The sequence below is a fragment of the Asterias rubens genome, chromosome 1 (assembly GCF_902459465.1).
Source record: "Asterias rubens chromosome 1, eAstRub1.3, whole genome shotgun sequence".
NCBI classification, from domain to species: Eukaryota; Metazoa; Echinodermata; class Asteroidea; order Forcipulatida; family Asteriidae; genus Asterias; species Asterias rubens.
The window spans coordinates 30,584,167-30,606,216 of record NC_047062.1 but is presented as its reverse complement, the minus strand read 5'-3'; the positions used below and the strand labels follow the sequence as shown (position 1 = coordinate 30,606,216).

Genomic DNA, 22,050 nt, shown 5'->3' with positions numbered 1-22,050 from the left:
AGCATTCAGTGGTATCGAATCTCTAAATGTTAGTCCAATCGGTTTTGGTTGCTTCTGAATAAATACAGGACTTCCATGTAAGTTGGTCTGTGTAGATTGCTTTGGCGAAACCGATCCAGTTGGTTTTAGAGGGCCTGCTTTCTGATTTGGTGCATGCCTTCTTGGCGGACTGCACTGTGGTGACTGCTTAGGATGTCCACTACTTAAAGATCTGTCTCTAGCTGGTTGATGGGGCTTCTGAATAAACACAGGACTTCCATGTAAGTTGGTCTGTGTAGATTGCTTTGGCGAAACCGATCCAGTTGGTTTTAGAGGGCCTGCTTTCGGATTTGGTGCATGCCTTCTTGGCGGACTGCACTGTGATGACTGCTTAGGGTGACCAGTTCCTAAAGATCTAGATGTAACAGGTTGATGAGGCCTCTGCAAAGGAGACCCTCCGAGCACATTCGGCTGTGAAGATGGCTGCAACTGAGACGATCTTCCAGGACTGATGATGCTGGAAGGCTGCTGTGGAGTAGACTGGACAGGTTCATTGGATGCTGCTGAAAACTGCTGAGTTGGCATCGATCTTCCAGATGCACACTGCACAAACTTCTGCTGTTTCTTGGCATGTGCCTTTCTGGAGGAAGTTTCTCTTGAGTATTCATTGCTTGGCAGTTGGTTCGACTTGTAGATATCCAATGTTTGAGAAACTGGAAGAAAAAAATTAATTCAAGAGTTCTTATAGTGCATAATTTTAATGTTTAGGCCAAGCAACACATTTTTTTCAGGCAACTTGGAGGCGACCAGGACACTTACAAGAAACTGAATGTGGATGAGTTTTCTTATTGGAGATTGCCTGGAACAAGTTGCCTGTAATTTACATAGTGTGATAAGGCCTTCCGGTTCTGCATTTCCTAATGTCACAGATAATTTAGAAATTTTAAAGTTAGTTTATCTCAACGAAGAACTGGTTGGAAAAAAATTGAAGCAAAGCAAAACTAGAGACTCAACTAGAAACAAACCATTCAAGGCTCATCATACCTTGTGTAGTTTGTGACTGGATGACAGGTGGAAAACAATTTAGAGGATCAACCAATCTTTCAAAACTAGATTCTGCTCGTCCGTCATCAGGTGAACTTGTACTTCTAAAGGGAGTTAAATACATATGCTGTGTTAGATACTGGACACAATTAAAGGCATCATTTAAAATGAAATGTAACGATATATTTTTGTACTGGTAAATAGGATTTTAAAAGAACAAACAAAACGTGTGATTAATACTTATTTCTGGGAACTTAAGGGCTCAGGGGGAGCCTTTTATAAGTTTTAGTTTATATAAATTTATAGAAATAATTAGTACCTGGCAATCCTGGGGTGGTCTTGATGTCCAATCTGCTTGGTTTGGAAGTTACTACATGGCGGTTGGCTTGCCGGTCTTATCCAAGAAACAAACCCAAATAGGATTGCTGTGCAAAGGCACAAACCTGCCGAAATGAGGATGGTATTTTGGACATCATAATGAATCCAATGGAACCTCTCTTTGATGTCTGTACCGGAGATTGTGCCTTGCTTGAAGAACACTATTTTAGGGTCTTCCAAGGATGATGATAGTGAGTTATACATATTGACTGAAGACAGTTTTTGGGTGTGGCATGCCTCATCAACCACAAACTCGTTGGTGTTGTTGGTTAACAAACTGTTGGGTGTTGGGTGTCGACTAGTATTTTGGACATCATGATGCATCCAATGGAAGCGGCGGCTCTCTTTGATGTCTGTACCGGAGATTGTGCCTTGCTTGAAGAATACTATTTTAGGGTCTTCCAAGGATGATAGTGAATTATACATTTTGACTGAAGACAGTTCTTGCATGTGGCATGCCTCATCAACCACAAACTCGTTGGTGCTGTTGGTGAAGAACAAGACACTGTTGGGTGTCGACTGCTGCCAGGACGTGGAAGTTTCCCACACATCGGGCGAAGCAGCTGAAACGTTCCCAAACACCTCGCAGCCGCTGGTTGGGCACACTAGGCCAAGGCTTACGCCGGTGACCAACAAGTTGATGAACTTCAAGACGGAAGGCATTTCTTACGAATTATTCACGATGGTTTTCACTTTTCGAACGTGTATTGCAAACATTTATGTCTGCCGACTCGTTTGAACGCAATTTTTTTTTGGTATGAGAAACGTGTTGCTATAAACAGAATTGGCTGTTATTAAACATGTGACTGGCGCTCGCGCCACTCAGCACCAGCGCATCGGTCGGTGCGCTGCACCGGCGCTCAGCCAACTCTAGTGCAGCCAAGATGCATTGTTTTACAGCGTCACATAGGCGCAGTTGTATTTTGTTCCATAACGGTGGGCGCGTTATAGTGCCCATGTGCGTTTGCTTTGGAACAGATGGAAACGTTCACTCAACTGTACGCGCTCGCACGGCTGTCGGCCAATTAGAGAACTTTGTGCGTGATCGTCATCAGCAACGCCAGCCAATGTAATCTACTTTTATGAGTTGCGCACTGACTGCCATTGACAGCTCTATTTTTATGTACCGTAGATTTTGTAAAGTTGTATAAGAGCGCTCATAATATTATTTGTATTTAACTTTTTTTATGTAAAATTAAAGTTGACCAATGCGTATGCCGCTAGATGTGTGGAGTAGGCCCTGGTACAGGCTTTTTTTCTTTTCTTTTTTAAACAAAACAATCATGTACATTATGTGACGCACATTTATTTTGTTTGCCTGTTTAATAGAAAAGAAATACATTTTCTAAGTGGTATACGAAGTAGGATTTCTGCTCCTTAATAAATGTCTCTAAAACGACGATGCTATAGTCATTTTTCCAAGTTGTTCGCGTATGACTTCCAAAAAGGTCCAATTGGCGTGCATGGCTACGGCTGTTGCTAAGGGCGTTGGCTCAAAGGGGACGTAGACGAATGTAGTGACGCCATGATGAAGCCGTAGCCAAAACCGCCAATTCGGACACGGCCAATTATGAATCTTGAGATTTGAAATAAAAGCCTTTAAAAAAGCGACATTGTGAAAATAAGGGAATCAATGTGTGGTCAAGAGGTTTTCAACTAGTGGTTTAATCCCAACGAGGCCTGGTTCTTGATAATTTTATTTCGCCTTGAGTCACGTGATGGTCACAATTGCGGTACAGAGGCAGTGGTTAATTGTTTGTGAGTATATAGACACTAAAGAAAACAACACAAAACCTCCCAGAACAGGGTTACCAATGTAAGGCAAGAACTTCCAAAGCTGAGCTCCTTACTTTCAAGTTTTCTATTCGACGTTGACCACTACCCTTTGTATTATTTTATTGAACATTTATGGGCGATGTAAAGGAATTAGTTACGGTCACTGCATCCCCCCCCCCCTTTAAGGCCAAAACTAATGACGTCATCTTGGTTAGCTGCCAGACGACCGTTACCTAGACGTCGGTAGATACGTTATTACACGCTATAGTAAACCGAAAATGTTTAGGTGCCCGACTAGCTCTTAATTTAGGACGATCTATGCAAATCCAACATGGCGACACAACAAACACGGTAAGTTTAGAAACAACTGTGATGTTTCGTTCATTTTTATTGATTTGTGGAGTGGGGTAAACCATCAAAGTGTACGTTTGTAAATGACATGGGTAATATAGACTTTCGGTGACATTTGTTGGGAATTGGTTGCAAGGTTCTTAATCTAATCGCTATGTTTTGAGTTGGTGAAATCGGAAAATCGAAGTTGTGAGGAGGACTGGGTGGGGGGATAAGATAACCGATAAACCACAATACAAGATTTACTCCCCTCCCCGACCGATTCCTGAGCCTGCAAAATGCAGCGTACAAAAAGACCAGCATGCGTTAACCCGCTTTTTCTAAACGTGTCAAAGTCTCCCCTTCCTTTTATTGTTTAAGTACAATAAGGATTATAATAAATGTTATTAAAAAGTACGGTACAAATGCAAGCAATGAATGTGTGTTTTTAAAATTTTGTTTATTATATGTCATCATGTGTCAACAATTGTCAACTCAATGATTACGATCTTGTTTGTGTGTACAACTTCAATCAATCAAAAATAAGGGGCAGATTTGTTTATTTAAAATAGATTGTGCATCCTACCACCACTTTTTCTGATATTTTTACCAAAGGAAATCTTATTTGAGTATTAAAACTAGATAGTAATTTATTTCATGACAATTGAAAAAGTGGTGGCAGAATACAAAAAGAAAATGTTGTTTTTGTATTTATTTTTTATACTCGTCATAATTTTTATCGCGATTCAGAACCGCAATGCGTTGTGGGTATGCAGATGGGGCAGTTTGCTATGTTGTCATGCACGACTCATGCACGCATCACCTATATCTTTGTGTGGGTTCAACAGCGCCCTCTCTTAATATTTTGCTATTCGCGATAAACCTTGTTGCCCCCTCCGACTCAGTGCAAAAACTCAAACTTCACACAGACACATCTGAAAGGTGTGTGGAAGTTCAATCATCAAATCAAGTTGCTGAAATAAGTTCATATACTTTGCACATTTTGATCTTGTTTTGTCTACACGAAAAGACTGGGTGTGTGGTGAAGAGAGTTCTAAAAAACATCCTAGGGCATTGTTTCTTGGGCAATGTTTTATCTTCCTTTTATAAGTTTGAGAATATCTGAAACACTGTCGTACCCTAACATTACTGGATCGTTCTCCCTTAAGTCCAGCTGGCTTGTTCAGTGTTGAAAAGCATCCATATTTCATTGGAAATCTGGACTAATGAAAAAGCTTACAGACCAGTGAATTGACATTTGACAGGCTAAGCTAGCTGATCCTGCTTGACAGCCACTGAACAATAAAAGGGCAAACCACTGATCGCTGTTGCATATTTCGATCACTGTAGTCTGAATAAGCCCTTTAAGAACATCTGCAGTATCGCAGTCCCTTAGATGACCATGGAAAGGGATGCAATGATTAGGCCTATAGGTTATGATTATCACAACCGCGCGGGGCCCAAATTCATCGAGCTGCTTTTTAAAGCATTATAGCATTAAGTACTGCTTATCAGTTGTCTGCTTAGCAATAATAATGAGGATACCAAATACATACGGTGCATTTGGAATGGTACTTTGGATGGTAACCTTAAACTGGTAAGCATCATTTCATTGTCCTAAGTATAATTTTGTGCTTTAGCAGCTCTATGAAATTGGGCCCTGGCGTGATCTCACCTACATAATACGTGTTCATAAATCAATTATGCACTTTTGCCAAAAGATGAAACACTTGATGCTTCCTTTTCACCAAATTTTGACCATTGAATTTGATGACATTTTCACCAGTTGGTTGGAGCATGGAGGTAGAATTCTATCCAGGGTTCACTCTCTACCCACCCCTTTCTCCCCCCCCCCCCCCCCAACAAACAAACGCAATGTGAGTAATGTATACTCTCCCTTTGAAAAATAGCACTAAGGTACATTGTATGTTAAAAATTTCAATATAGCTTTTCTAAAAACCCTTAACTTTTCTAAAAACCCTGGGAGACCTGGGAGAATCCTGACTCTATGTTCGTAACATTGACAATAACATCGTGAATCATAACCGGTAATTATCCTGATCCTATCAGTGTATAGTACACTGTGTTTAGTCGAACATGTACATGAACCCGCTGGCACTCTACATCCAGGGAACTATTTATTTAAAACTTTGTGATGAACACTTTTAAAAATATTTTGTTGTTGTAATTTAACCTACCAATCATTAGAATGACACACCCACCATGGTCACATTTGCCTGCAAGTTGCCCAGCCACTTGAATCCATTCAACTGCACATCTTGTTTGGTGGTACAGTTGTGTGCAGTTGTGTGCTTTTTACATACACAGTGTACATGTTACCAGTGGAAAAAATATTGAAACTTTTGCTTTTGTGCACACTGATGGCTAGTACTGGATTTTGTTAGACTGAGGGAGGAACTCTTCATTACTCTAACAAGAAGTGGCCAATGACATGAATCCCCACTCACTGTGAATGAAGATGTTGTAGAAGTTTCAGCTTCATTAGTTGTCAAGTTTTGAGAGTCGCGTAAATGCCCTGTACATGTACATGCTAAAATAAAGTCATTTCACTGAGATGAAAATTATTTTGGGTCGATCATGTATAAAAGCGTTCTCATTTCTAAAACAACTGCAGCGCCTTGGCAAGTAATATTTTAAGGGAAGCTTTCAACCATCATTATCTTTAAACCGTGTAAGTTTAATGTAAATCTGTGGCCATTCATATTTTGTGCTACGTACAAAAAGTAGTCAAACCCTTTTATGAAATGTTCACAGGTTTGGTTAGATGGTACAATTCATTATTGAAAACTAGAAGATTGGATTGACACACTCCAACAAATTAATTACAGACTGTAGACTAGAATCACTCAAAGTTTAATGCAACACATCCACAGGTGTGTCTCCTGGGTGGCTCATCAACCTGAACAGGACGTACTAATTGCACACTGTCTGGCAAGGACTTCCACTGGGGGTTTCTCTAACCATTGAAGTCCTTTCTCTATGCTTTAACATAATGCAGTATCATTCGGTCTTGCTTTGTGAAACAATGTAATAAAATGCGTCATCTGGATGAGATGGTGGGGTGAGAAGCCATGTTGTGTATTCATTGTTTGTTTAGATGATCTTCCTACAAGGGAACTTGGCAAAGCTCCCAAAGGGGGATATAACATTTATGTACATGAGAACTTGGCAAAGCTGCCAAAAGGGGAAATACACGTTCACGCCTAGTTGGCAACTGCTAATCTCTCTCATACTCAAAATAATTATTACCATAAAAACCTCACTTGGTAATGAGTAACGGGGAGAGGTTAATAGTATAAAACACTGGAGACACAACTTCGTGTGACAGGGGTGTTTTTTCTTTCACTATTATCTCGCAACTTCGATGACCAATTGAGCTCAAGTTTTCACAGGTTTGTTATTTTATGCATTTATATGTTGAGATACACCAAGTGAGAAGACTGGTCTTTGACAATAACCAACAGTGTCCACTGTCTTTAACCTATGATTATGAACTGCAAGAATCAATAAATTGTGATTCAGTGTTCGACACAAGTAGACAACAAAAGTCATGGTGAACAGTAGTTGGTCAGATTCAAATTCACACTGATGGGATTCCAAGACCTGTGCAGTGTGTAGTCAAACCACTGGACCATGGTGACTTTGGAAGTGTGTGTATTGCCATCAGAATGGTCCGTTGTCGTTTTAACTCACTGAATTTGCATTTAGGGGACCCCGGAAACCTTCCTGAATCCTCCAAAATAGGCTATTAAATCGTTTAACAGTAACCCTGCCCAGTGCCCACAGTTACTGCTACAAAAGCAGCAAGTTTCCCCATACAATGACTGAAGACATTTCTATATTTGTGCAGCAATGCAAAACCGATCTGTTAAGTGGTATGTTCTCCCTATCTCTCTTGTCATTTTAAACATGTTAAATGCACCAAATTGAGTAATGTAAAATTTCCAGCAATATCTCAAAAACAGATTGAAACAGCTTTTTATATGGTGTCAGCTGCATACACGTAGCACCTCTCAACTGTGTGAGGGTACAGATCACATTAGTTCCATTCAGTTGGATCTGTCCTTGAAAACTCCATTCAAGATCCTGAAAAGGGGGATCTGTTCAATTGCTATGCATGAACAATCACTCAAGAATGGGGCTGTTTTCATTGCAAAGCGAAAGTCACAGGTACTTTAACAAAAGGTCCAAGGATTGTTTACATTTTGCAAGTGAGATTTTGAATGTGATCGTTCTAACATGAAATTAGAGATCATTAGTACATAGCGTACATTGGACGTGCAACATCCAAACAAACATCCAAATCGCCTAAGATTCAGGGTGGTCTTGGTGTTTTCAAAGAACTAGGAGGAGCAGGTGAAATCAAACAATAATTGACGGTGGTTGTAAATGGCTGCATGGCACATGTTGCACATATACAAATTGGCTTTAAACATGGTGTTACATTCAATTAAACTAATACCACATGTATGTGTGTTGTTTGAAGCTTTGTGTGCAAAAACAATATTCCAAAGCGGGCAGAGTACACTATTTGAAACGCCGAGACCACACCAGCTCTTTTCAGAGCCAGCACTCCCACATAAAAGATTTTATTTATACATGGTTGTACCCAACAGTTTACTTATTTGTATATTTGGTTTGCGGTAACACCATGTGTGTATCTACTTGCCAGGTAGAGTTGTTCTTAGGGAACTGTCTTGCTTTATTCTACTGCCGTGGAGTAGATAATCGGAGGTTCGAGAGACTTCTCAGTTCTGAAAAGAACTGTCTTGCTTTTTAACTATTACCCGGTCGGATGGTATAGAAATTAGACTGGACTACTACTTTGGCTTATAGGATCGTAATTACCTGTACTGCCGCGGAGTCAGTTCTGAAATTGGTCTCAACGTTTCGACTAGCTTGCTCTAGTCATCGTCAGGAGACCTCACCATGCAATGCCTCAAATCCTATAGTTTACTTATTGTTTATAATGAATTCTTATGAGACCACTGTTTTCTATTTATTCAGGGCGCTGATGAGTGCAGTTATTTGTTGGAACCGGTGAGAGAGCAGAGAACCAGTGAGAGAAATTGACACAGGACTGCGTCAAATAAACTGACATTGGAAATGCATCATGTGCCTGGCATTTGAGTCATTGAACATTAGCGATGACTAAGACTAAGGTTCAAATGTTCATCGTGGTTTCATAATGCACGTCTGCAAAACAGTCAACTCTCAATCGTTCTGAATATTTCCACAGCAGCGTCGTGTTGGATTTTCGAAAAGAGACCGAACTGTAGGGCTTTTTGTTTAACTGATTCTGATTGAGTATTACTATCACATGGTACTATCACATGGTGAGACCGTAGTGTAAGGACTTTGTTTACTGATTCCGAATGAGGATTTCTATGGCGAGGTGAGATTCCCAATTCGTCATGAGTGACAGTCATCGTCTGCGTCCAAAACTGCCGATGGGAGAGGTTGAGCACGCTAACATTCTGTCCCAGGATATCGGGAACCTGTTTGCCAATGAAGACTACAGCGATGTGACGCTGGTGGTTGAGGACAAATACTTCCATGCCCATCGGGTCATCCTGGCAGCAAGATGCCAGTATTTTAGGTGAGTAGAACTTGGGTGGGACTCAAACCGATGACTGTTGCATGGATTGACATGCTAGAGCAGATGTCTTATTACTACACTACCAAGCTTGCCGGTGGCTAGAAGCAGTTTGAATTATTTTTGTTCGCAGCGGGTACCGCAACGATCCTCATTTTTTTAACTAGCCTTTTGGCCAGTGGACTACTGTTTAGGGCGAACGCTGGATTGGGTTAATCAGTTTAATCCAGCCTTACCCCTTCAAAGTTTGATAAATGCTGTGCTTAATTCCACCCATTGTCTTTACAGGGCTTTACTTTTTGGTGGAATGAAAGAGTCGGCCCCAGGTTGCAATGAGATCGAACTCCAAGACACAACGGCGCAGGCCTTCGAGGCTCTTCTGAAGTACATCTACACGGGCAGGATCAACCTCTTGGACCTCAAAGAAGACGTCCTCCTAGATGTACTGGGCCTAGCCCACCAGTATGGCTTCGTGGATCTAGAGGGATCCATCTCGGACTACCTGAGAGCCATCTTGAGCATCCACAACGTCTGTCTGATTTACGACGTGGCGAGTTTGTACACGCTGGACGCGCTGAAGGAGACGTGCTATCACTTCATTGAAGCCAACGCTGGGGACGTTATGAACAGTGAATCTTTCCTCTCGTTGTCCGAGGTACTGGAAATAATTAATTGGACTTCACAGGTTGTGGCAGGTTGTGGCCGAGCGGTGCAGCAGCCGATTTCACGCTAGAGTTAATCCTATCTCGAGTTAGGATGAGTAACTCGTCCTAACTTAGGATGAGTTCAATGCTCCCTAATGCTTACGAATACGGAACTTAACTCCTCCTGAGTCCTAAGATTAATCCTTACATGTAGTTAGGGAGATTTTGGTGAAATCGAAAGCAGGGCATCAGACTTAAGTTCTGGGCCAAATTTCATGAGTTGTTTTTAAGCATAAATGTAGCTAAGCACAACAAAATTATGCTTACCGGAATGAAGACACATAGTCACTTGCCCCATTTTTTAACTGTTATCCTGCTCATTTCTGCTTAGCAGAAAATTTTTAAGCATTTGTTTTCTTCTGAATCATTAGAGTTGGGGGTTTGATTCCGGATCATTACACCTACCTTGATGAGGCACTTAACCATAAATGCTTCTCTTAACCTAGGTGTATAAATTCAAACCTAAGAGGGCAGAAATGGTATCGTGTTGGATTGAGCCCTTAGTGATTCAGTTAACACAGAGCCATGAAATTGGACACTAGCCTAAAACAGTTAAATCCGCAAATACATTGTTCTGGTTTTTACATTTTCTCTTTTCATACCCGGGTCCAATGTCAAGGCTTTGCTAACTGCGGAATTCAGTGCTTATGGGGCACCCTAAGCACATAGTTCTATGGGCAGTAAGCACAGAGCCTTGAAATTGGACACTGGTGTTATGGCCACCGCTCGTTCTCGTATTCTTCACCCTCACTCTGGAACAACCTACCGCACAACATCAGAACTGCTCCGAACAAGAACATTTTCAAACATCTGCTGAAAACTTACCTGTTTACTCATTAATTTTTGTAAAGCGCTTCGGGACTGTTGTGTGAAGCGCTATATAAGTGCCGTTCATTATTATTATTATTATTATTATTATTATTATTATTATTATTATTATTATTATTATTATTATTATTATGTCTGTAAGAGTTTATCTTCTGATACATTTGTAATATTTTCTCTTGTAATTATTTTGCTAGAGCGCTTTAAAAGAAGTTATAACCAGGGACTCCTTTTACGCTTCTGAAATTGCAATCTTCAAAGCGGTTCAAGCCTGGACTCGAGCTAACAAAGACAGTAACTTCAGTGAGATCGCTAAGGCTATCCGGCTTCCCCTGATGACAATGACGGAGCTGCTTAATGTGGTCCGACCGACAAAACTGCTTAGCGCTGACGACATCTTGGATGCAATAAAGGTCAAACAGGAAAGCCGAAATGTGGACCTCAATTTCCGAGGAGCTTTAGGTAAGCTGACTGCAGAGGGTTGCGAAAAAAAATAAATTCCTCAGCCTTGCTGCATCCTTTGGGTGGCGCGGTTGGCTTGTGCGTAAAGCGTCGCCAAGGTGACCCCGGTTCGATTCCCGGCTAGGACCAGGGCCATGGGTGAGTTGAGTTGTGCGTTAGTTCTCTGCTGTGCCACGAGGGTTTTCCAAAGCATCCGGTTTTCCTCCCTCCGGGAAAAATCAAACACTTTCGATCTTGGCTGTGCCCCGTGGTCATAATGGGTTGATGTGGCTGGCAGCCAGAGGCGCCCTTGCATGCCTGCTTCTCGAACACGTTGTAGTCACGTCCTTCTCAATTCAGCTCTTAGCTGCGAGTAAGGATGATTAGCCCCCCAAATTATTATTATTATTATTATCCTATAAAAATGCTAACTCGACTATTCCAGACTTCAAGACATGTACAAATTTGGCAATATTTTACACCTGTTTTATTGTTTTACTATTTCGTTCTTTATTTGTATGATTTATGATATGCTGTTTTCAAAGAATACCCAGGGGTATAAATGGGCACCTGCAAGGGTTGATGTTGAGAAAGATTACTGGGTTGTTATTGGCTCAATGACCTGCAGCTGATTTCACGAAATGCTAGGATTAATCGTACGAGTAACTCGTCCTAACTTAGGACTAATCTTAAGATTTGCATGCTACATTGCAGGGCTGGGACTCGTCCTAAGTCCTAAGATTAATCCCAAGTTATAGTAAGAGTTTGGTGAAATCGACGGCAGGGCACTAATGTAAAGTGCATTGATACATTGCACTATATAGGTGTTATTATTAAGTATTGTATCAGACCCAACAAGTGTGGTTTAACAATGTTATAAAAAGAAGAACACTTGCAGGTTATTTTGCAAGACTTTCGCAGTCTGTTTCCACATTGTCTGTTGTCCGGGTCCACATAATCCTAGTCACTGTTGTATGTTCAAACTCCATACGACAATGGTGGGACTGGCAACCAGTCTATCAAACTAAGTGTGCATGCTGTGATAATGTGTGCATTATAATGGCTTTGGATAGTTTGGTGAAACTTTGCTCAACATTTTTGGGTGGTTTTCTAATGAAACACTTAACGCTTCTTTGAAACATTTCCTGCCATTTGACTGCTTCTGTAACTTAAGTAATGTACAGTGTACCTGTTTATGTGTGTCGTGTAGTCATTTAGTCCTTGTGAATGACTCTGCAAGGGTCGAAACATTAGGTCACCAACTGTTTCATGCATGTTTAGATTGTGTCTCCACCATGCAAACTTTCAAATCATACTTAAACAGTATTCTTTTCAAACTTTCAGTACTTAACGAAAACATCGCCACTGCAAAGTACAATGCGGCCGTGACCAACGGTGACATGCGAGCGTCGCTACTAGATGGGGACTGTATGAACTATGACCTGGATCGAGGGTTCACCAGACATCCCATCGAGGACACGGCCAAACCAGAAGGGATTGTTATAAAGCTCGGAAAACCATCAATCATCAACAAGATCAAACTTCTACTATGGGATCGCGACATGAGGTAAACAATATTTTTGGAAAACGATGGAATCAGGGCCCAATTTCATAGAGCTAGTAGCACAAAAATTTGCTTAGCATGAATTTTCTTCCTTGATAAAAACAGGATTACCAACCAAATGTCCATTTGTTGCATATTGCTTGTTACTGGTACTCGGCTGTTGTTTGCTTATCCTAAAAATCATGTGGAAATTTGGTTGGTAATCCTGTTTTTATCAAGGAAGAAATTTCATGCTAAGCAAATTTTTATGCTAAGCAGCTCTATGAAATTGGGCCCTTGACTGTTTCAGTTGCTTGGTGAAATGGAAATCCAGATTTCACAGATAGTGACAATCCATTTACAAAATGCATTCAATGTAGTTTGATTTGACATAGATCTTCTTGTAGTGCCCCTCTTGCATCACTCCTGGGGAAAATGCTTTTTCTCTTCGGTCAAGTCCTTCCCTATATCAAACTGAGAAAGGAAAATTTCTACTTATCACATTCAAGAAGGAGCTCTCTTTCAATAAGATGTTTCAACTTCTGTTTATTTGCACAAGGTTCTCGGATATCAGTTTAGTGAAGGTTTTTTCTGCGCCAGGACAGTCATTCTGTGAGAGACATGGTGCTCTTTAAGTCTCCATTATAAATATTATCTTTATTTTTATTTTTTTCATGGCAAAGAATACCTTTGGTTTTGTGTAATGCTTAGTTTTTTTAAATATAAATGTAGATACATTTAATACAACCAACCTGTAAACATTATATGAGGTGGTAGCATTTTTAAGATATCATCGACAATCTTGATGTGTCGTTTACTGTTTTAATCCTATAAAAATGTAGACTCTTTCAATACAACCAACCTGTAAACATTTTATTTCATAAGGTGGTAGCATTGGTAAGATACCATTGAAACATCTTGTTGTGTCCTTTCGCTTGGTAGTATTCTTACTACAGGAACCTCTAGTGCAGTTGCTCATGCTTGTTGTTTGTTATAACCCATTCGGTCCAAGTTGTTGATATAAGCTGGGGGTCTAAGTTGTTATAGTTGGCGCTGATTTCAATGTGTCCTTTCTCTGGTCTAAGTTGTTATAGTTGGCGCTGATTTCAATGTGTCCTTTCTCTGGTCTAAGTTGTTATAGTTGGCGCTGATTTCAATGTGTCCTTTCTCTGGTCTAAGTTGTTATAGTTGGCGCTGATTTCAATGTGTCCTTTCTCTGGTCTAAGTCTCAATAGCTGATGCTGATTTCAATGTGTCCTTTCTCTGGTCTAAGTCTCAATAGCTGATGCTGATTTCAATGTGTCCTTTCTCTGGTCTAAGTCTCAATAGCTGATGCTGATTTCAATATGTCGTTTCTCTAGGTCGTATTCTTACTACATTGAAGCTTCCATTGATGAGCAGGATTGGGTGCGGATTGTAGATCATTCACAATACCTATGCAGGTCCTGGCAGACGCTATTCTTCCCACCTAGGGTCTGTAGGTGAGTTACTATTAACAACATTTTAGCAACCCCTCCCAAATATCGCTGTCTGCCACCACCACTATCGAACCCACCCACCCACACAAGTGTGTAAACACCTGCAATCGTGGACCCTCCTTTGTTCAACTCTTTGTGATAGCAACCATGGACCCATTGTCCCTTTTGTTATAGGTACTCGGTTTGAATGTGGATACAAACCCACCACCACCATCCCCCATCTCCACCACGATAACCTCTCCACCACCACCATCACCACCACTCCCTCTCCACAGCGACCATTCAACCCACTCACCACTACCATTTCCTCCACCATCACCCCCCCCCAACAAAAAACCCAAACCACCATCCCTTATCCCTGCCATTTAAACACATGCTCATGATTTCGAGCAGAACTTGTCCATCGCGTATATATGTACATGTAAACTTCTGGTTGTCTTGTGTCATTGTGTATTAGCAGAACTTTTGTTTTTTTTGCGCCAGGAGTGTCATCATTGACAGACATGGCGCACTAGAAATGTTCAACATTGTTATTTATTAATTTGGGTTTTTACCCATACACCGATGTGTGTTAGCACTGTGTACTCAGTACTTTCCCGAGTCCTGTGAAAAAATATCACAGGCATATTACTCGGGTGGGATTGGAACCCACGACCCTTGCAATTCTAGAGCAGTGTCTAATTACCAACTAGACACCGAGGTTGCTCGGTAGCTAGAGGCAGTTCGAATCCTATGTTTTGGCAGTGGGCATAGATGTTAAATTTGCATCGGGGGAAAAAAAACATTATTATTATTATTATTATTATTATTATGAATAAATGATATTCCTCTCTGTGTAGGTATGTTCGCATTGTTGGAGTTCGTAATACAGTCAACAAGGTTTTCCATCTAGTCTCATTCGAATGCATGTTCACAGACAAAACGCTACAACTGGAGAAGGGCCTTGTCGGTAAGTGTTAGAAAAAACAGTTTTTTATCAGACAGGGTAATTTTAATATGCCACTCTGAGGCAGCCAACTGAAAAGCATCTAAAAGGAATACTGCTTTGCAGCAATGGAGACATCTGACCAGCCATCTGAACCCATTTGACAGGGTGGAAGCCTTCGATGCACCTACATATCACAGCTTGTAGACAACCTCAACGCCATAGGCCTACAACACGATCAAGCTGTTCAAGCTGCCCTGGATCGGCCTGGATAGCAGAGACGAATTTCTAACTTTGGACAAACCTGTGGTCACAACGTCTCGAGCCGAGTTTGGCCCGAGTAGCGTCAACTATATATAATGGAGACATGCTTACGACAGGAAACAAAAACAAATGGCCAGGGTACAAAATTTGTACACTTTTGTTTTTGCTGTCTTAAAGCAGTGTCTGATAATCTCCCCCCAAATTATGCTCAATGAAAATTGGAATGTGAATGTTTGGTGCAATCTTCGTTTTAATAGCTAAATAGTTATATGTTTATTGTTGGCAGGGCTCTGGCTGTACACATCTTAAGATGACAGTTTTCAAACTTGTCTATCCTCTTTTGTTCAATGTATATTTGGTTTGCGGTAACACCATGTGTGTATCTACTTGCCAGGTAGAGTTTGTTCTTAGAGAACTGTCTTGCTTTACTCTACCACCACGGAGTAGATGTTCGGGGGGTTCGGGAGACTTCTCAGTTCTGAAAAGAACTGTCCTACTGTTCAACTTGTATTTCTTGTGTAAACTTCTAAAGATTTAAAATAAATAATTTGCTTCATCCATACAGTACCGAAGGAGAGTGTAGCCACCATCCAAGCCAGTGCTAGCGTTATTGAAGGAGTGAGTCGCAGTCGGAATGCTCTACTAAACGGTGATACAAAAAACTACGATTGGGACTCTGGTTACACATGCCATCAACTTGGAAGTGGGTCCATAGTGGTACAGTTAGCACAGCCGTACGTCATAGATTGTATGAGGTAAGAAGAAGAAGAAGAAAAATAACTAGAGCATATATTATTTCTGGTGATTAAGTCATGGGAGTGTGGGTTCGGGTTCTAGTCGTGGCACTTGTGTCCTTGAGCAAGATACTTTACTATAATTGCTTCTCTTCACCCAAGGTTATAAATGGGTACCCGCGAGAATAGAGGTTGATATTGTTTAAATGACAAAGCCTTTGGAGCGCTAGTGATTGCCCAGGTTGTATACTCCCCTGGGAGCTGAGAAAGCCAAAAGGAATGATGTTGGCCAATGACCAGGGCACTGATGTAAAGCGCATTGAGACGGTTATTGTAAACTGCGCTATTTAAGAATTTGTGGCAGTAACATTCCTGTAATTTTTCTTGGATTATATGATTGGGTTTAGAAGTAATTTTTGCGTTAAATGTTGATAGGCCTGTTACTTTTTGTATTAGTATTTTAGTGAAACCTTCTTTTTACTCAAACGTGTTCCATTTTCTAAGAGCACTAAATGTCTAGTTAATTACTCTTGAACACTTCACATTGGTTGTATTCTGTTTTAGAATGTTGCTTTGGGACTGTGATGCTAGGACCTATAGCTACTATGTGGAAGTGTCTACAGATCAGAACACTTGGGTCAAGGTTGCTGATAAGACCAAGCAGGCTTGCAGGTGGGTCCGCTTAAATAGTTATGTGTGTGCGTTTTTTCGGTCTAAGAGGAGATCTTGCTCTTGTTTTAAATTTGTCTTGCTCTTTATCAGAATCGAGGTGGATTTCCTCTGGGTCCACGTGACGCATATTTTTGCGCTTTATTGTATATAATGTGTTTGTTTTTACCTACATACATATCAGCATTTCTTTATATGAGGCGCCTTTTTACCAAGGTTACAAAGCGCCTACAGAAGATGCAACAAAGAAGTTCAAACTCAACTACTCCAGTTGCTTCTTTTTTAACTGCTGTGTATTTGTGTATTGTTGTGTATTTTCAATCAAATTGCTATTTCTCCTCGTGTTTTTATTCTGTGTTCATATGTATTTGACTGCGCAGAGCTTCGAAACAGTGTTAAAGCGATTTATCAATGCAATTAAGTTAAGTTAAGTTGTAAGATCAGGGTCCAGGGCTGCTAAAGCAGTTAGTGCTAGGTTAACAGGAAACCAGTAGTGAGTTCCATATTAGTATATTGAATTCACCTCAACTCGGCTGGTAATCGACTTAGCAGAATTATCCATGCTAAGTAGATTTGTGTGTTTGGGAGCTTCATGAAATGGGATCAAGGTTGATGAAATCGCAGGCTTGATACTTAACAGCTGGCGAAGACCTTAATGATAATGATTTCTGGATTACCTGTTTCTTCACAGGGGTTGGCAGTATCTCACATTTCAAAGGCAAGCCATCACGTTTGTTAGAATTGTTGGAACTCGCAATACAGCCAATGAGGTAAGTTGAAAATCACCAGTTGACATAAAATGGCCTTTATTGGTAATTTCACGATAACTTGTGTTACTTTAACCACAGGCTAAGCTGGTTTTTACAGACTAAGGCTGGTCCGATATGGTGGCTACGGCTGCGGCTACGACCATTGCCTGGGGTGTTGCTAAGAGCGTCCTATACTTCAATGCATGATGACGCGGCGATCCGGCCGTAGCCGCAGCCATAGCTGCCAATTCGGATCGGGCCTTAATAAGGCTGTGTCACACAGGGCACTGTTTTCAGGCAACTTGAAGCCAACCAACTGCACTGCATGCACAAGGAACACTTCGGCAGCTCAAGAGACATTCTTTTAGCTGTAACTCGCTAACCTCACTAGGAATAGATCTCATACTTCAAACGTAGCTCCACATACCTTGCAGGAAAATATACTGATGGCTTTGATATGCCCCTAGGGGTTGATACAGCACTATGTTATTGTTATTGTTATTCCCAAGATAATAATAATAATAATAATAATAATAATAATATGAATATTTATAAGGCGCCGTTGTCCATCATTCAGAAATGGTCTTATTGGAGACAGCCTGAAACTGGTTACCTGTAAATTGTCCCAAAGTTTGTTAATGGGGACGTTCTTTCGCCCCAACAAAGTGCCCGACTTTTGAGACGTCCCATAGCTCCTTGTGTATGATGTTTAATACGTTGCCATGGAAACACACTGACACTTAGTGTATTTGATGTTCATAAGTTCATGGTGTTCTGTCGTAACTCTGTCAGGTATTCCACTGCGTTCATTTTGAGTGCCCCGCCCAATCAACTGTGGACACGCCCCCAGGGGATGACAACCCACCTGCCCCAGAGGCTGCAGGCGGGGACAACAATAACCCCCCTCAAGGGCTGTCGGGTCAACCTTCTTCATCGCAATCCAACCAACATAGGAGTTTACATCAAGGTATATAGGAGACACACAGGGACTTTCATTGAAAAAAGAAAAAAAGGCCAAAAATGGTTTATGAATACACTCCAACCTAAATCTGTAATGGTTAAGGATTTGGGTACTTTTTGTAACACAAAACACAATGTCCACAGATTTACATTAAACTTACACTGTTTGAAGATAAAGATAGTAGAAAGCTTACCTTAAAATATTGCTTGCTGACTGAGGTGCTACAGTTTTTTGAGAAATGAGTAAAACAATGCCACGAAAGTATATTTTACATGCTAAAATAATTTTCGTCTCCTGAGACGAAAATTGTGTTTTTGTGTTTTGAGTCCTAAAAAAAGTACCCAGACCCTTTATAGAAAAAACCTGCCACAAAGAGTTAGTACTCGTCTTATCTCGAGTTAGGACGAGTAACTCGTCTTAACTTAGGATTAATCTTAAGGTCTGCATGCTACAGTGCAGGCTTGGGACTCGTCCTAAGTCCTAAGATTAGTCTTAAGTTAGGAAGAGTTTTGTGAAATCGACGGCTGATTCATTAACTTTAAAATGAAAGAGCACAAACATGACTTTGTAATCATGAGAACAAATTCCATACTGATTTCTATAAATATTTTTCTGTATCTTGTTCTCTTCTTGTGAATAATACTTTTTACATAGGAAGTGAGTAAGTCACATATTTATTGATTGATTTTATGCTAATTTCAAACCCTTCTGACTGGCACCATTTTTGTTGTACAAATGTAAATGTGATGGATTTTATGAATATGTAAAAAAAAAAAAAAAAGAAAGGGCGTCAATTCAGGAAACTACAATTCTCGCCAAAATGGTTGGGTCATGTGAAACTAAACATACCCTTCTCCATCCCCCTCTCCCCCCCACTCAATGTATGTTGTTAACCCCAGCTGGAGGGGAGACCACGTAACGAGAGCCAGCATTGAACAGGGGCTGATATACATGTAGGGCCAAGATTGTGTGACTTTTTTTTTCACATGAAAAATTCAAAAAGCTAATACAACATAAAAAAAGAAGACATTCACTGCTTGCAGGATGAGGCGTACCAGGTCTGGAATTACACGCCTCTGTTGCCCCTGGTCTTGGCCTTGGTGCCCTTCAAAAGTTTCCCGTTAACTTTAAGATTTTCCACTTGAAGTGCCCTTTGCAAAATGAAAATGGCCCTGCTCTTTTCAACATGAAATTCCAGGCCAAATAATTAAGTTAAAAAATATATATTTAAAAAAAATTAAAAAAGAGTTGTGTTGAGATATATGGCCGGGATCGTAGTTCCTTAATCAGTTCTGTCACATTTGTGTAAACCATTTGATCATCTTACTGTCTGACCATTCATTATCATCCACTTTGGACTATGAATTATTTAACTGGGGCCATGTTTACCCCACAAACTGATGTCAGAGGAAAGTTCATAAGTAGGATTTGAAACTTTGCATGGTGGAATTACGATATAGTGGTGGTTTGCGGTAACACCATGTAATGGGGATGGGTGCATTCGTTTAGCTTCCCTGGGTCGACCCCGGTCTGCCCCCGGTCTGTTCGAATAGCTGGACGTCATTCCAGGATTCCAGGGGCTCACCTGGGTCAGCCCCCAGTGCCCTGCTTGTGGAGTGGGTCACTTGGGGTGACCCGAGGTGCATGACTTCCGGTCCCCACGAGAGGGCGAGTGTGATCGTTCGATTAGCTCTCGTCAGGGGCTCACCCGAATGAGCACCGCAGGGTCGACCCAGGGAAGCTAATCAAACGCACCCATTGATAATCTTTGTATGAGTTGGGGTGATTCATTTGTTAAATAATGCAAAGGAATTTTGCCAAGGAATACAAATCATTGCTTCCGGAAATGAAGTCATCAGTGACCGATTGGCCGCTGCATGGGACAATAGCAGCTTAAGGGATGATACCGCCCTCTGTTGGAATGATTTCCTTTTTGCAGTAGAGAGCTCATGGTTTAACTTGATCCACACTATCAATACAAAAATGCTGCAATATGTATCACTAATTTTGTATAAATTTCACTGAAAAACCCCCCACTAACCCTCATAAGATTTGGATAATTTTAAGTATATCCAATGTTTTGTAAATTTCCATGTTTTTCCTTGGGATTTTTGGTAGAATGTTCTAATATAATACACAAAGTATAAATAACAGTGTGTTCAGATGGCGACATTTGTAAAGGAACCAATGAGTTATGTGGTGGATTTCTGGACAATTCTTTGGCAACTATAAGTTTTGGTTATTCCAGCATGTAATGTAAATACTCCATCATTGGATCTTGGGCAGTTAAGCTAGTAGGCTTCAGTGTAGCCCTATATAGGACTCTTTCTCTGTACACAGATACAGAGTCCTAACTATTAAGGCCCGTTTCTGGGGCGGAACATTTTCAAAGCTTCATAACTCAAATTTTACCTGCAACAAGCCACTAATTTCAACAGATTCACATTCCATGGCGGCATATGTCTGCGGTGGGTTGTGGTCGTCATATATTCTTCGCAAATTTTTCGCCCCAGAAATGGACCCTGATATCCAGGACGTCATTGTAGTATAATACGAAAGTGTAAGGCAGCCAGGGCTAGCTTCAGTGAGGATTTGAAAAAGGTGTGTCCAATTATTTCAAATATTGAAACGCAGGGTGAAGTTGTTAACTTATGTGAATCAAATTTAACAATAGTGGTGGGTTCGAGTCCCACTAGTCACTATGGAGCAAAATAGGACCACACATACAGTTCATTCTAGATACATGTACACCTTGCTGGGTGAGTTTGAGGTGGATCCGAGTCCCACCAGTGTCAATGTGGAACCTCTACCACTGCACATGCTGCTCTTCCCAGCTACAGGCATTATACTCGATGGGTGTGGGTTCAAGTCCCCCCAGTGTCACTATAGCAAATTGATACTTTAAGGAACACTCCCTTATTAGATTTATGTCAGTTTGTGATGCAAAATGCAGTAAAAGTCACCAGTGTAATTCATCTGATTTTGGTTCGGAATAGAACCGTATTAGTTTTCTCATCTGATTGAGTTGAAATTTAAAGCCAAAGTTTTCCTATTAACTGCTACTGATATTTTATTATGCTCCTAATCTGTCTTGCAGTTTTTAAATAACCTATTGCTCTTATAAATTTGCTTTTATAGATTTTCTTTTTTTACTTTTGCTAGATTTATGAATATGAAATTGCTTATTATTCAATTTGCATGCAACATTTAATAATGTTTTTCGTTTGCTGTTTGGGTTTTGCCCTTCCAACACACTGTTAAGCCCAGCTCATAATTCATGTGAAAGCGAACACAAAGCGAATTACATAACGCAAACAATCTTGTGAGCGCAATTTTCTAATTGTGACGTAATTTTCACAATTTGTGTGTGAAGTATGAACCTTTCTGAACGAATAAAGATTCTTTTGGTAGTACTGTGAAAAAGTCTCTCTGGCACTTGGATCAAAACCATAGAAATAGAACCCGGAAAACGCTGAGCTCGGCCACCCTCTGTGTCGTCTGTGGACATGGCGCATCGATACCGCGCGATACGCGTGTACGGCAAAATGATCATCGCGCAAGACGCGTGTATGGCAAGATGTCAGCGCACATAGACCGTTTCTTGTGTTCATTGTTCACTGATGATGTCATCAT

The 22,050-nt window shown here is 40.7% G+C and overlaps 1 protein-coding gene across 1 annotated transcript; it reads left to right on the top strand.

The window, feature by feature from the left end:
• Positions 1 to 3,510: 3,510 nt before the first annotated feature.
• LOC117299880 (BTB/POZ domain-containing protein 9-like) lies at positions 3,511 to 18,592 on the top strand. The gene is made up of 11 exons (XM_033783470.1): positions 3,511 to 3,528; positions 8,536 to 9,127; positions 9,413 to 9,779; positions 10,851 to 11,115; positions 12,439 to 12,661; positions 13,999 to 14,118; positions 14,955 to 15,064; positions 15,870 to 16,059; positions 16,603 to 16,710; positions 17,399 to 17,477; positions 18,249 to 18,592. The coding sequence occupies exons 2-11, from the start codon at positions 8,943 to 8,945 to the stop codon at positions 18,429 to 18,431; spliced, it is 1,830 nt and encodes a 609-aa protein (XP_033639361.1). The 5' UTR covers positions 3,511 to 3,528; positions 8,536 to 8,942; the 3' UTR covers positions 18,432 to 18,592.
• Positions 18,593 to 22,050: the final 3,458 nt, after the last annotated feature.

Coding starts and splice junctions, on each gene's coding strand:
- LOC117299880 (XM_033783470.1), top strand. CDS start 8,943: ATGAGTGACAGTCATCGTCTGCGTCCAAAACTGCCGATGGGAGAGGTT. Junction 12,662..13,998: donor CTATGGGATCGCGACATGAG/GTAAACAATATT, acceptor TCGTTTCTCTAG/GTCGTATTCTTACTACATTG. Junction 16,060..16,602: donor TACGTCATAGATTGTATGAG/GTAAGAAGAAGA, acceptor ATTCTGTTTTAG/AATGTTGCTTTGGGACTGTG.